Source organism: Nannobrachium achirus, assembly GCF_963921795.1.
Source record: "Nannobrachium achirus genome assembly, chromosome: 4".
Taxonomy (NCBI): Eukaryota; Metazoa; Chordata; class Actinopteri; order Myctophiformes; family Myctophidae; genus Nannobrachium; species Nannobrachium achirus.
In genome coordinates this window covers 57,405,193-57,417,692 of record NC_137813.1, presented here as the reverse complement: position 1 = coordinate 57,417,692, position 12,500 = coordinate 57,405,193, and the positions used below count along the sequence as shown (strand labels likewise).

The 12,500-nt window shown below is 43.1% G+C and overlaps 1 protein-coding gene across 1 annotated transcript in view; it reads left to right on the top strand.

The window, feature by feature from the left end:
- rapgefl1 (Rap guanine nucleotide exchange factor (GEF)-like 1) overlaps window positions 1-12,500 on the top strand; it is a gene marked incomplete at both ends in the record, with an annotated part of 87,388 nt that overhangs the window by 71,401 nt on the left and 3,487 nt on the right. Inside the window, 6 exons of the mRNA XM_080724864.1 lie at window positions 142-264; window positions 1,601-1,779; window positions 2,904-2,994; window positions 3,409-3,459; window positions 3,763-3,850; window positions 9,788-9,852. Of these exons, the coding sequence (XP_080580990.1) occupies window positions 142-264; window positions 1,601-1,779; window positions 2,904-2,994; window positions 3,409-3,459; window positions 3,763-3,850; window positions 9,788-9,852 (597 nt within the window). The remainder of the gene's footprint in view (window positions 1-141; window positions 265-1,600; window positions 1,780-2,903; window positions 2,995-3,408; window positions 3,460-3,762; window positions 3,851-9,787; window positions 9,853-12,500) is intronic.

Here is a 12,500-nt window from a genome sequence, read left to right as displayed (position 1 = left end):
CAGGGCTTTACTTAAATTGCGAAAAAAAAATTACACATTTGAGACTTGGAGATACGAGGTTTCTGCCCGACAGTGACGATATAATAGATATCATTTTGGGGGTCCTTGGTCCTTCTATTCATCTCTCTCTCTCTCCGTCAGCTTCCTCTTCCGGAAGAGATCCACTGGTCGCCGGGCGACAGTAAACTGCACGACATGTCGGCGGAGGAAGTAGCCAATCAGCTGGTGGTGTTTGACTGGGAGCTGTTCAGCTGTGTGCATGAGGTCAGTGCTGGTCTACATTAAATACTTAAACACAGAGTCCCTCAGGGCTCTAGACTAGCACACTTTCTGTTCTTCACACCTAGAATAAATATCTTGGCTGAAAATAGCCGATCCTCAAGCTTATACGACACATCGCAGCGCGTGCAAATGCTGCTTCTCTGCGTTTAGTTTTGAATGGAGATCCCTTACAGTACATCATACAGTACATACAGTACATACAGTACATACAGTACATCAGGCTGAAACATACTCTGTTAGCTGCCGTTAGTGCCTGTTGAGATTGGCAGATTTCAGCCAGGTTTTTTTTTTCTCACAAAATAAAAACAAAATAAATAAAAATAAAAATAAAACAATTCACAGGAGGCAAGCAGTGATCACCCCATGACGTGCACTGCAATGTAGTTTCGAATGCACTACATTGCAGGCGCTTTTTTGAGAGTAAACAATTACCCTTGTGACATGGGGATAGCTTCGCTGTTACTACATGTCATCTGTTAGACACCCAACTCTAACTCTTACCCTAAACCTAACCTCTTTGGGGTGAGTCGCCAACCCTCCCGACGCTCCTTTGTCGAACTGGCAGTCGTTCGAAAGAGCGAGATTTCTCTGTGACATGTGTGATCTTGGCAGGTTGCCCCAGAAAATGTATCGTTTGCTTACTGGCTGCGTGCACAACGAATATGATGCAGATCTTTTTTTCAAGATTAGCCACACACAAACACACAGGGGTGAAAACATGATCTCCAATAGAAGGGTCCATCGTGGTGTGCATGTACTTTAGAAAGGTATCTATCTACCTCTAGAAAGCACACCACGGTCTAGCACCCTCCTACCTCTTTGACCGCCTGCCGAGATCCGTTCCAAACCGCCCCCTCAGGTCTTCCAGTGCTGAAGTGCTCCAAGTGCATAAAATGGCGAATAAAAAACACAGCGAAGTGGCATTCTGCTTCTACGGAGCGGCGGCTTAGAATAAACTCCCATTGCCTCTGTAGACATTATATACTGTAGCTTTAAAGCACAGCTCAATACCTTTTTTTTTTTTTTACTGTTTAGTTGATATTTTAATCTCTGTTGTTATTCATGTGTCTTCACTGGTATGCCTGATTCACTGCCTTTTTTGCTTTGTTGTCAAATTCTATTTGTTTTTTCTGTCAAGCACTCGTGCTCTGTTTTTTAATTGCTTTGTAAAGCCATTTGAGCTGCATTTCATGTCCTGAAAGGTACTATACAAATTGAGTTTATAGTTATTGACGGTTTTCGTTATCGTGTCCAACTCAGCGATACATAATTATACCTTTGGCTGTTCTCTTCTTCGGTGGTGTCCTGCCCTGCCCAGGTGGAGTTTGTGTGCTACGTGTTTCACGGGGAGCAGTCTCGCTGGCGCCCCCTCAACCTGGAGCTGGTACTGCAGCGCTGCAGCGAGGTGCAGCACTGGGTCGCCACGGAGATCCTCCAGTGTCAGTCTCTGCCCAAGAGAGTCCAGCTGCTCCGCAAGTTCATCAAGATAGCAGCTCTGTGAGTCCTAATGCCATGGATCTAGTCGTCTCTGTCGGGGTGGAAACCTCATTATGTGCAAGACTGTTACTTTTCAGGATTCAAATTCAAAAGTATCAAAAGTAGCAGATCTACAAAGCTACTTTGCGCAGGGATTCGAGCTTGTAGCTTCTGCTACTTTTGTGTGACGCTGTAGTTTGATCGAGTAGGGTATTCATTTCCGGAAAAAAAATGGAGATCAAGGTCACGGTTGTACTATATTGTTACATCTTTTGTACAGGTACAGTAACACTTATTTTTATTCGGCTAACTTCAGACAATTCAGCGGCATATATAATAACAGAAAACAACAAAAACAAAAAATCTTAAAAGATAGTAATAACAATGATAATGATGTAGAAGGATTTAGGGGGAAAGAAAGAGAGTGCAAAAGGCAAAAGAGCAACGAGAGAATAAAAGAATGTCCTCAAATGTACATGTGCATGAAGTTTGGTGTATTGAGATGGGAGGTTTTTGCCCACAATGTGGTGAGATATATGTTTTGTAGCAGGAGATGGATTTAATGTGTTACTAGAGGAAGATGATTTTATGAAGGTTAATGTGTTGTTACAGCTGTAAACAGATGTCATGTTACTATGTTATACATTTAGCGCAGGAAGTATGACGTAGCCAGTTCAGGGGGGAGGAGCTAGGGGTTGACAGCGCGCCCCAGGTGGGCGGGGGCTAGTACCCCCGGCCCCTCTTACCCAGAATACTTTAGGAGAGTTACCACTGCTTAGTTTCAGTTGCTAAACTCAACGCTGCCCCACCTCCTTCCCCAACTCCCCCTCTGGATTAGGCTTATCCCTGCTGGGGGTCTCGGATCATGTGACCGCGGAGAGCTTAAACCACGATATAGCGTAAACATTTATCGTGGCCGTGGTACATCGATCCAAGGGCCGAATCCATGGCCACTCTAAGGTTCCGCTTGTAGTTTAGATATGCCGCATATATCACGCTGTTCTGCTTATGTCATTCATATGCTGCTTTAGTATGCTGCTTATCTGTATGCGCTGTCTTTGTTGTATGTATGCTGCCATTCTTGTCAATAAAGCTTATTCAACCTAAATGATCTTTCCCCCTGAAATGTTAATGTTGTGTTACAGATGTAAACAGCAGCAGAACCTGTTGTCTTTCCTGGCTGTGGTTCTGGGTCTGGACAACCCTGCTGTCAGCAGACTGAGACTCACCTGGGAGGTACGCGCGCGCACACACACACACACACACACACACACACACACACACACACACACACACACACACACACACACACACACACACGCACGCACGCACGCACGCACGCACGCACGCACGCACGCACGCACGCACGCACGCACGCACGCACGCACGCACGCACGCACGCACGCACGCACGCACGCACGCACGCACGCACGCACGCACGCACGCACGCACGCACGCACGCACGCACGCACGCACGCACGCACGCACGCACGCACACACGCACACACGTGCATACAATGTTATTTGTCGTAAAAGTGTAGTTTCACTTTTTTGTATTGGTAATACTGTGTGTGTGTGTGTGTGTGTGTGTGTGTGTGTGTGTGTGTGTGTGTGTGTGTGTGTGTGTGTGCGTGTGCGTGTGTTTTTCAGGGCCTACCTGGAAAGTTCAGAAAGCAGTTTCAGCAGTTTGAGGGTCTTGCGGTGAGTAGTAATTTGGTTAATTTCTTTATTTTTGTTCAGTCTATGTGCAACTACAAACCAAACAAAACAAAAGTGGTTTGTTGAAAAGAATACCATTGATTTGTAATTTGTAAAAACATAAAATAAACAAGTGAATAAAGTCTGTGTGTGTGTGTGTGTGTGTGTGTGTGTGTGTGTGTGTGTGTGTGTGTGTGTGTGTGTGTGTGTGTGTGTGTGTGTGTGTGTGTGTGTGTGTGTGTGTGTGTGTGTGTGTGTGTGTGTGTGTGTGTGTGTGTGTGTGTGTGTGTGTGTGTGTGAGAACAGGATCCATCGAGGAACCACAAGTCATACAGAGAGATGATGTCTAGTCTCAGACCTCCTCTCATACCCTTCACTCCTCTGCTGCTCAAAGGTAATCACACACATGTACGCACACACACACACACACACACACACACACACACACACACACACACACACACACACACACACACACCAAGGTTATCAGAGGTAACTAAAACGTAGTCTCGCCTAGCCAGACAACTATCCCATAATCTCTGAATGCCATACAGAGCCTGGAACTACACCTCTCCAAAGCCGAGAAAGGAAGCTTTCATCTGTTCGTCATTTCCGTTCACGAAAATACATGTTGAAAAATATATATCTTTACATTTTATTTTTGGAATTTCCATTTCTGATGAGCAGCAAACTATTATGTTTGTATTTATTTATCTAGGACTAATTTGTGTGACTGTAAAGACGAAACGGATGAGGAGGCGTCACATCTTCCTCTGAGGCCGGACTCACGCATCTTCATCTTATCGTCTGAGAATGGCCACTGGGGGCGCCGTACTTATGCATTCTCAATGGAAGGTTGTTTGGTCTTTTGTCGTTGCCGCGTCTCTTCAAGAGCGTACAGGTTGCGGTTGAGCTTGAGACACGGCAACGACAAAAAACCAAACAACCTTCCATTGACAATGCATTAGTACGGCGCCCCCCAGTGGCCATTCTCAGGCGATAAGATGAAGATGCGTGTCGCACATGTGTGAGTCCGGCCTGATAATTCTCACAGCTTCCGTTGCTCCAGACCATACATGGGCAACTGGCGGCCCGGGGGCCACATGCGGCCCCCACCTTCACTTAATGTGGCCCGCAGGTTAATACCGGAATACTGAATATATTATTGATTTCAGCTGTTACAATTCCAAACATGACCTGCTTTAATTCCATCAGTCAATATTAGTAGTTTTTTATGTCCAATGTATTTGTATTTAGGTTCATAAAGTTAACATAACTAAGTATAACTAGTATATAACTAAATGTGTTTGAAATTAAATCAAAATGTTACATTTCAGGATTCCAATTAAGAAATAACAAAAAAGAATTCAGGATTCCAATTCAAAAGAAGCAAAATTAGCCGATCTACAAGCTCAAAACGCATCGCAGCGCGATGCGTTTTGAGCTTGTAGATCTGCTAGTTTTGCTTCTATTGTATGCGATACAATATGTACGACGTAGCAATATGCAATGTGGCCCTCTGGAGTGAAGGTGGAAATATAGTGGCCTGCACTATCATCAAAGTTGCCCACCCCTGGTCCAGACTGGAGGCACAGTCTGGCTGGCAAGACTAACTAAAACTAAACATTCATCTGAAATCAAAATAAGAACTATGTCTTGAGAAAAGAACAAAACTAACTGAAAAGATATCCCTTACTTGATAAATGCGTCTTTGGCAGCTCAGGCCAAAGGTGGTACTGCAGCTGAAAATGCTCTCAGAGCCATTCAAAAATGAGAGAGGCTCTCTATTCAGGAGTGGTAATTTAGCCTCAAACCTTTTGAAAAACGTTTTTGGGACATAAACAATATGACATAAATACTTTTTAAATAACAAAAAAGAATTCAGGATTCCAATTCAAAAGAAGCAAAATTAGCCGATCTACAAGCTCAAAACGCATCGCACTGCGATGCGTTTTGAGCTTGTAGATCTGCTATTTTTTTGGGCAAATGTTCCGCCCCAGGATAATGGATTTTGATTATCGGGATAATATCGTAAATCGCGATTTCTTTTGTCACAATAATCGTGATATGAAATGATCGTATCGTCCCATCCCTAGTAGAGTGTCGGACTGCATTTGCGAACGCATGTTATGTCTCTCTCTCTCTCTCTCTCTCTCTCCGTTCTCCCTCCCTCCCTCTCTCTGTCGCTCTGCCCTCCAGCTGTGGCCCAGATGTTGATCATGTACCTCTCTCACAGACCTGTGTGTGCACACACACACACACACACACGCACAGCTGCATGTTAGTGTGGTAGACACATTAGCTACTGCTCCGCCTGCTAATTCACATCCCCTGCTAATCAGATCCATGTTAACACATGCACGCACGCACGCACGCACGCACGCACGCACGCACGCACGCACGCACGCACGCACGCACGCACACACACACACACACACACACACACACACACACACACACACACACACACACACACAGGTATAGCCACTTCAAAGACCGCGGTATCTCGTTAATCTCCTTGTCGCTTTCATATTTCCTTTCTTTTCATCCTGTCTTCCGCTGCACCCGTTCACCTCAGCGGGGGTCTGCTGAGGTGTTTAAAACACGCATGCACGCACACACACACGCACAGTCTTATGAAAGCTTACATGCTGTACACATACTCTAATACTGTACCACATGTGTGTACTGTACTGTCCAGGCTTGTATTCACACACATGGCCATTTAATCTGCTCACATCTCTCTCTTTCTCCTCTTTTTTCATATATATCTTTCGTCCCTTTTTGTCTGGATTCAGTGGAGTAGAACTGTTAGAGATGAGAGAGAGACAGACCATAATTTAACTGAGAGATAGCAACTGAGAGAGAGAGAGAGAGAGAGAGAGAGAGAGAGAGAGAGAGAGATTAATTCAAAATAAAGTGTTTCGAAACGAGAGTTGCAAGGTGATTTGCAAACAAAACACTTTACATAATTAAAGATAAGTAAAGAATAACATGAAAATAGGGAGTTAAAACTGAAAAAGAAAAGAAAAAAACATTTTACCATTTTTTTCATTGCCTGAGGAAGGCAATTCCACTGAGTCGGGGCTACAACTGTAAAAGATTGATCACCCTTAGTTTTTTTATCAGCCTAGAACAGTTAGAAGGCCTAGGTCATTAGACCTCAGCAGTGTCCTGGACTGGTAGCATAATAATTCACATAAGTAATTTGGGACCAGCCCGTGTGTGATTAAAATAGCTTTAAAATAGATTCTGCAGACACTGGCTTCCCCTGTGCATTACCACAAGTACTGCTGTAATATGCAACCTGTGTATATTACTATATTAGTTAACATCGTAGGACAGACAGATACAGTAGCAGGACAGCTAAGAGGGAGACTGTGTACAGTACAGTAGGTCTACTGTAGAAGAGACAGACTCAGGAAAGAAGGATGATTATGGGATCTGATCCTCTTAGACCATTGGGTCTTCAACGTTTTCAGGCCTACTTAGTTGAGAGAGAGATGAAGCAGGGACCCCCACAACCTGTTCATATTCCATATAGTTTCATTGTTTGACAGCACGATCATCAGTGTATTTTGGATTCATGTCAATTTGTGTTTTCAGATATTTAACCACTTGAACCGTCAATACTTAATAAACTTGACCTTTCCCTCTGTACTTAGTCTGCTCGTTTTCCCCTCTACACCAAACCTCTTTGCCGAAAATAGCCGATCTACAAGCTCACAGCGCCTCGCAGCGCCAGCGGGCGACTAGCCTGTTAGCAGGATCAACATGTCTTTGCTTTCGGGGCAGAAACCTCTTATCTACATATATTCTAATTATTAACTTATTGTTCCCCCTGCAAATGAACGCCCTACTTCATCATATAACAGCAGATCTACAAGCTCGCAGCGTGGCACACAAAAGTAGCAAAGGTAGCAGATCTGCCCGTTTTGAGCTTGTAGATCTACTACTTTTGCTACTTTTTAAATAGAAGGACAACAGGGGAAGTGCGGTCCGGGGATTGATCCATGCCTTGCTCAAGGACTAATGTTGTTGAGCGGTTGAAAAAATCGAAGAATTCTAAAACTTCCACCTGAACAATCCTTTTGTGTGACCACATGTATGAACATTCTCTTATTTGTATTTCTTTATTGTTTTCTCTTTAAAAAATATATAGTTTATAAAGCTAGGCTTGATAGAAAGTAATAAAAATGAGTTGTCAATGCCCCTGGTGGATGAATTTCTTTAATGCTCTATACCAGGGGTTCTCAAACAATTTTAGGCAGTGACCTCCAAAATAAACATATTTGAACTGGGGACCCCCACCCTGACAAGCACTTGGAATTGTATGTATTACATTTAATGTGACTCGGTTCCGCAGATAAATATTGTGAAAATAGCAGATCTACATGCTCACAAGCGTTGTGAGCATGTAGATCGGCTATTTTCACAATGTTCGCCTCTTGCTTACTTACTATTTGACAGTTTGGCCAGTTTGGCAAGTCCTGTCGAATATTCGACTATTCGAATACTTTGAGGTCGAATAATTTGAATACTAAAAATCACTATTCGTGAATGCCCAATGAGCATGTTGTGTAACTGCAACTTAACCTTCTTCATATCTCTCTTTCTTTCTTTCTTTCTCTCTTTCTCTCAATTCAATTCAAAGGAGCTTAAAAACAAACAATATGTAAACAGAGCTCTGTTACATTGCAACTTAGATGGAAGGCTATCTTACAAAACTATAAGAATGTTGCATTTTCTGTCAGAAATAGTTATACATTCATATAGACCGTTTTCCTGAACGCTCCCCTGTAGAAAGCGCCACCGCAAACAGCAGCCAGTGTTGGAGTAGAATTAAAATGATTGAAAATAGGAAATACTCAAGTAAAATGCAAATACCCAAAATTGTACTTAAGTACAGTACATAAGTAAATGTAGGCTACTATAGTTACTTAACACTACTGTTCACATGGCAACCATGGCTGGCTGCGCCCTCTATAGGGCACTGCTCAGGAAAAAAAAACGGTCTTTTGACTCAGGGGCACCCCTGTAAATAACTTTTTCATCCACGGCACCCCTGAATTACACTGTTCATTTTTTAGAAACTTACATCATATTGGAGAAATATCCGTTTCCATCAGAACTGACTGAAAATAACATTATACTTGACGTTTAACCACTTGAACCCCAGCATGCCTATTCTGGGGGGAAGGTTCACCAAAAATAGCCGATCTACAAGCTCACAAAGCGTCGCGTTGTGAACTTGTGACGTGTTGTGACGCGTTGTGAGCTTGTAGATCGGCTATTTTTGGTGAAGAGAGTTGTCGTAGATGGAAAAATAACTCATCAAGTACAGTGCAAATCAGGTCTTTTTTGCTAAGCATAGTGAAGTGATATTGATGTAGTGATATCGATGAATTCCAAATATTATCAAATTATCTTGCGGCACCCCTGGACTGCCATCACGGCACCCCAGGGTGCCCCTTGCTCTAAAGGATAGCTTAGTATAAGCTTTTGAAAATGGACAGCAGTGTTTCAATGTTTCACATTCACTTGGTATAAAACCTTTGCGATGAATAGCAGCAATTTATTCAGATGTAATTCAAGTTAGTTGCTCTGTTGTCATACAGTGTTTCTATGTAGGTCATTGGGTGTAAGGCTGTATGAATGAATGAATGAATGAATGAATGAATGAATGATTTTTTTTTCTTTTCGTGTCTTGTCAAAAAGACCCATCCCTTACGGGATTATAAGACACCAAACATGAATAAACAATACCACATTCCATTATTGGAAACTGCACACAGTGCACAACAATAATATAAAGAAAAGAAAATGCCAAAACAAAATAAATATACCTTACATATTTAATTTCTTTGTCTGTTTGTCCCATGCTTTCTCTAAATATTCTGCCAGTGCAAATATCTTGTGTTCAAAAATCCAACCAAGTCTCTCTGCGTCACTTAACCATATCAAATCTAGGTTTTTACACTTATTAAACAGTCTTTGACGTAGCTCATGATACAAAGGGCAGTAGAACAAGTGGAACTCATTCTCAATATCATTTATGTCACAATGAATACAAACCCTCTCTTCCTCCACTACTCCTCTATATCTACCAGTTTCAAGGTGCAGGGGCAAGATCCCAGAACGCTGTGAGCAGTGTAGGGATACACACAATGATTTGTAGTTCTTAAGGTGGCGTTGTATTCCATTAGACATCCTTCTCCTGTCACAACAGCAGCTCACAAATCTTGCTTCTCTCTCTCTCTCTCTCTCTCTCTCTCTCTCTCTCTCTCTCTCTCTCTCTCTCTCTCTCTCTCTCTCTCTCTCTCTGGCTCAGATTTGACGTTCCTACATGAGAGCTGTAAGACGTTTCACGGAGAGCTGGTCAACTTTGAGAAGATGGTGAGATTATGATCATGGTCATATGGAGTTTGAATTTGTTTTTTTCTTTTTTTTTTTAGAGAGCCTCTGGGTCTACAAACCCCTCTCCAGTACAACTGGACTGGTTTTAATATTGGGTATAAATGAGTCTAGGCCTATTAGTCGACTGGCAGTCGACCAATAGGCAACGACATGTTGCATGTTTTGACTGAGAGATTGGCAGTCGAATCGGTCTGATTGCATAACATGAAACATTTTATGTAATAGAGGATCATTCCATTTGGGCTGTGGGAGGTGCTTAAAGATGCAGTGCCATGATTATTTTCCCCCCTAAAACATGATGATCAGGTATTGTGATTACTAGAAGCTGGGCCGGCCCAGCGTCTAGTCGGCGACCTGGCCAACTCGGAACAATGTAAATAGGGAATGAATGCCCCGCCCTTTAGGACCCGTTTTGACCATCTGTCTGCCTGTGTCCATTTATGCCCATATATGGAGATATCTGTATCTGTCTGTCTGTCTGTCGGCGTCCATTTTATGTCCATATATGGAGATCACTGCAGTTATAGTTCTGGGTCCATTTTATGCCCATATATGGAGATATCTGTCTATCTGCGTCCATTTTATGCCCATATATGGAGTATCTGTCTGTGCCTCCAACTGTTGCACAGTGCCGGTTCCCCCTTTAATGCAAACCTCATTATACCTGTTGTCATAGGACCCGTTTTGAACATCTGTTTGCCTGTGTCCATTTATGCCCATATATGGAGATATCTGTATCTGTCTGTCTGCGTCCATTTTATGCCCATATATGGAGATCTTTGACCATCTGTTTGCCTCTGTCCATTTATGTCCATATATGGAGATATCTGTATCTGTCTGTCTGCAATCCATTTTATGCCCATATATGGGGGCATTCATTTTATGCCCATATATGGAGAACGCGCGTGCCCGTGGGACGAACGGTTCTCGAGATACGCGGATTACATACATACATACACACTCACAGAGATTTTTTGTTGACTCATGTGGCGTACATGATGTCAGAGCCTTTTATGAAGTGATGTCACAATGAGTCAGAGCTTTCGCCGATTTCCTCCGGAACAGCCTGATGTCAACAATCAACCCCGCATAAGGAGATTCCGAACGTTTCGCGCCGGTTCGGGAAAACCGCGCGTCGGGTCGGGTCGAGACCCGGCACTGCACTCCGTGCCGCGGCGGGGAACGCGCGTGCCGAATCTGAAGCCGGTGGGACGAACGGTTCTCGAGATACGCGGATTACAGACACACAGACACACAGACAGACAGACAGACAGACAGAGACTTCTCGCATTTATAGATAGGGATGGGTATCGAGAACCGTGGTTCGGTTCCATGGAATCGTTAGCCAACGTCCTTAACGATTCTGCTATCGATTCCTGCATATGCGCGATGACATCACACACGCGCCGCGCTGCCTTGTTTAGACGCAGGCTCAGCCAACATGTTGTCTAAACAGAGGCGTTCTAAAGTCTGGCTGTATATTTCACGAGAATGTTCATGTTTTGATAATGAGGCGTCAGCTTTCAAAGTTAAGTTGTTACTCAAGCTCACTCTATTAACGGACAAGTCTCCCGCCGAGCTAGAGTGCCCAAAAAAGTTTGTTTTGCAAGCCCGCCTGCCGCCGCCTCCCACGTTCTAACTACAAAACGCGCTACATGTCCAATGTGCTCCGTGTTGCTAAATGCTCCCCTATATCACATGAAGAAAGAAAAGTATGTAAATCCTTTGATCCAAACTGTTGAAGACAGTGCTTTAGCTGTGTACAGCAGCAGCTCCGTGAGCTTCAGCGAGAGAGTAGGCTACAGATCGAGTAGGCTACAGGGGCGCTGGAACAGCCTGGAAGGGGGGTGCTGAGGGTGTTTCCAGGGGCGCTGCAAGGGGGGGTGCTTTTTTTTTTTTTTTTTTTTAAGATAATTATATACACACAGAGCTATATTAAAACAATAATGTACTTGACTTTGGGGAATACACTATGTTGAAACAAGGTGTTTGATTATCACATGGTCACCTTGCCACCTCCGGTTGGAAGGGAAGTTGAATTTAAATTTTGTTTTCAAATAAATCCCACTTTGATGGCACAACAAAGTCTATTTATTTGAGAACTAGATCTGTCTGTAGGCTCATTGTTGCAAACTAACACCATTGTATATGGGGAATAAAAAACTGTAGAAAACCATTACAAAAATAATACCCGATGTTGTAGTGTGCGTGAGTGAGTGACTGTGTGTGTGCATGCGTGCTGTGTGTTGCACTGTGTGCTAAAATAACTAATAAACAGTTACTTGTTACACCGTTGTGTGGGAAATAAGCACCCAAAACAGTAATAAAAATAACCCAAAACCTCTCTAGAAAAAGAAGAAAAGGAGTGGAGGAGGTAGAAAAGACTATTGGCCACTATTTCTGACCAGCTGAGAATCGATAAGAGAATCGATAAGGAATCGAATCGATAAGCAGAACCGGAATCGGAATCGGAATCGTTAAAATCTTAACGATACCCATCCCTATTTATAGATAGATACTAGGAGGAAGATTTTTTCCAAAAAAAAAAGTGTACAGAAAGAGTTAAAACTTTGTTTTTCTGTGGCCACACCCACCAGTTCATTAGGTATTCCTGGTTTTCATGGTGG